The sequence below is a fragment of the Poecilia reticulata genome, linkage group LG11 (genome assembly GCF_000633615.1).
Source record: "Poecilia reticulata strain Guanapo linkage group LG11, Guppy_female_1.0+MT, whole genome shotgun sequence".
Taxonomy (NCBI): domain Eukaryota; kingdom Metazoa; phylum Chordata; class Actinopteri; order Cyprinodontiformes; family Poeciliidae; genus Poecilia; species Poecilia reticulata.
Window position 1 is genome coordinate 23,384,787 of NC_024341.1, and position 3,177 is coordinate 23,387,963.

A 3,177-nucleotide genomic window follows, 5' to 3' on the forward strand; every position below is an offset into this window, starting at 1 on the left:
AGAGAGAGAAACAGAGAGAGAGAGAGAGAGAGAGAGAAACAGAGAGAGAGAGAGAGAGAGAGAGAGAGAGAATACAGTGGCAATCAAATATTAAAGACTCAAAATGTTACAAATGAAAGTTTACTAATTGTGCAGTTAATTTTGATTTCATAAAATAAAACCCTGGCACTAAATAAATGTTTTATTTTACATAAACTAGCATCACTGAAAATCTGAAGAAAGATGTTATTTCACTGTTGCTTTACTATCATAAATATGAGATAATTATAACTGTAGTTATGCTATAGGATAAACAAACATGTAATTTACCATTTCCTTATTTTAGTCCAAAATACAGAAARCGCCAGAAGAAAAGAAGCTCCAGTGACAGGTACCACAAATATCCTTAAGAAGCCACCTGCTGAAACTACAAAACAAAAAAAGGAAAGGAAAACAGTTTTCTAATTAATTTTTAATATTGATTTTGGAAATGTGATTNGATGTTATTTCACTGTTGCTTTACTATCATAAATATGAGATAATTATAACTGTAGTTATGCTATAGGATAAACAAACATGTAATTTACCATTTCCTTATTTTAGTCCAAAATACAGAAARCGCCAGAAGAAAAGAAGCTCCAGTGACAGGTACCACAAATATCCTTAAGAAGCCACCTGCTGAAACTACAAAACAAAAAAAGGAAAGGAAAACAGTTTTCTAATTAATTTTTAATATTGATTTTGGAAATGTGATTRTTGATCATTAGTTGCTTCAGCAGTAATTCACCTCAAACATGTGGAGTGTTGAGTGTAGAGATTGTATGACCCAGATCATTTGGAAACATTTTACATATTCCCATGGTTAGGTGAAATGTAGCCTCTTACTCCACTGATTATGATAGAGATGACCTACACCAGAAAAGGTATTTCTCCCTGGCATACCAGACGTACACAGGTCCCTGACCTTCAGATCCCATTTGTCCTTAAATTAGTGAACAGTTGCTGTGATATTCATCCATAATGAAGATCGTCAGTAGATCCGTTGTGAGTGACATATTCTGAACTCTAACAATTTGCATCGGGGGTTCAGTCATTTTAATTGCAGATGTGTTATTTCTGGCTTGTAAACTCCTTGAAAGTCTCCATGATGAGCCAGACAGTTTGAAGGGTAAGAAGGATAAGAAGGATGTCATTTGTTGTCATGGTTTAAGGGTTTACACAACTATTTTGCTGTAATTATTTATCTAATCTTTTAGCATTGGCTCAATCTGGTTTCAATCTGATGCCAGTTTCTATTTTTTACAGTTTAATTACATCCTGTTTAGCTTTTCATTTCTATGAAATGTTTTGAGGYGTCATCATTTTATTTTCCTGCACACTTGGTGGTGTTGCAAATAAGTACACCTTGAATTTTAGTTTTTTTTCTAATCTAATTTATAAGCAGTCAAAATATCTTGTTTTCCTTTTAGTTTTCAGTTATTTCTGTCTGTCTGTTAAGTTTTGGTTCTTCATTTGCTCCCTATGCCTTTGAATTGCTTATGTGTGCAGTTTTTCTTAGTTTGTTTATAGTTAAAACTTTGTTCCTTTTTCACTTGCCTGCCTGTAACTTTCCATGTGTTCTTTTAGATCCTTGGCCTTTATTTAAGACCTGTGATATTTATGATTTGTATTTATCTAACCTGATAGGGATGCAAGTTTACCTTTGATTAATTAAAAACTTTGTCAAAATTTGTAAAATAAATCTAAATCACAGTTAGCCAACACAAACATGAAACACTTGTATGCGTATTTAAATCTCTGTCTTACCATAATTTGTCTTGATAATGGCTTTATCCAGTGCGATGGTTATGTTTTCCTGAAAATTGGAAAACTGAAAAATGCAGTTAAACCTACTCCAGTCTTCACTCTTGAATGACGAAACATTCAGGTTGACAGTCATTTGAAATGTCCCATCATTGTTGGGGAGAAACTCAAAGGGGTCAACATTCTCATGTATCTTTTCTCCATCTCTACTCCAGAATATGACAGCTTTATTAGGATAGAAACCTGTTGCATGGCAGCTGACARGAGAGGCAGGTGTTTTCTGGAGGAGAAACACTGAGGGTAAAACTGGAAGGAGAAGCAAAGACAACTTTTAACACAAGTATTATCCAAGTGTTCCAGGATTGGTGATCATTTTTAAATGTAAAATGTTTAATATAGAAATTTTGCTCCACTACTACTAATATGCCTGCAACAAAATATTAATCCATGCATTCATTTTATGTAACTGCTTATTCATACACCAACCTGTATAGCTAAGTTAAAAAAAATGATCACTGAACCTAATGTCCATGTTTTAGGATGGTAAATGAAAACTGGAATATATATCAGAACAACATGCATTTACAGAGAACATGTAAGTTCCAGACAAAACATGACATCAGCAAAACTTATCACCTGAAACGTTTAGCTGGAAAACCAACTATTTGTTTTACTTTATTGATTATTTGAATGGAAACAGGTCTCAAGTACAAGSACTATAACATTTGCATCCTAAGTCATGTATGACCCCAAATGGGTATTTAACAACATAAAATAATTTAAGAACAATAAAACATCAAGATAAAATGTTATGCATAACACAAAATCAAGTGATGTCGCCACATTGCACTGGCTGATCTGTTTAAAACTCCTGCAGACAGTGAAGGATGTTGCTATTAATATCAATATCGCAAATCCTTTTGATCAGTTTGTGCAATTAAAAGCTGAACTACAATCAATAAACAATAACCTGGAATAACACTTTGAAGCTGCAAATGTTTTCTGATTGTATTTATCAGTCAGTCTAGCAACCAATGCACCTCTTCTCTTTATCAACCATGAGGTCCAGGTGCTTTGTTGAGTTTAACTTTTACCATGGTGTCTGCAACCTTTGCTTCAGGTAGGATAATTAAAGAATGGCCTTTGGTATTACTCATGACATTTCTCATGACATGTGAAATTGGGTGACTTATAAAAAGTACTCAGGTTTTTGGCAAAAGGATCTAAATGTTGTGATCTCTACTTCTTCCCTTACTCTGCTCATCATGACAATTAACCCTTTCTGTGCCACCCTAGCATTACCAGTAAAGAACTGATTTTCCACCTTGTCATTGTATTTCCTTTTAGTTTTTTGTAAAATTGATCTGAAGTTGTTCCTTTTTGTCTGACTAGGTT

At 33.7% G+C, this 3,177-nt stretch overlaps 1 protein-coding gene across 1 annotated transcript in view; it reads right to left on the reverse strand.

The window, feature by feature from the left end:
* Window positions 1-562: 562 nt before the first annotated feature.
* Window positions 563-3,177, reverse strand: part of LOC103472880 (major histocompatibility complex class I-related gene protein-like) — a 19,596-nt gene continuing 16,981 nt past the window's right edge. Inside the window, exons 5-6 of the mRNA XM_017307366.1 lie at window positions 1,786-2,088; window positions 563-663 (exon numbers count right to left, since the gene is read on the reverse strand). Coding sequence (XP_017162855.1) covers window positions 563-663; window positions 1,786-2,088 — 404 coding nt within the window. The remainder of the gene's footprint in view (window positions 664-1,785; window positions 2,089-3,177) is intronic.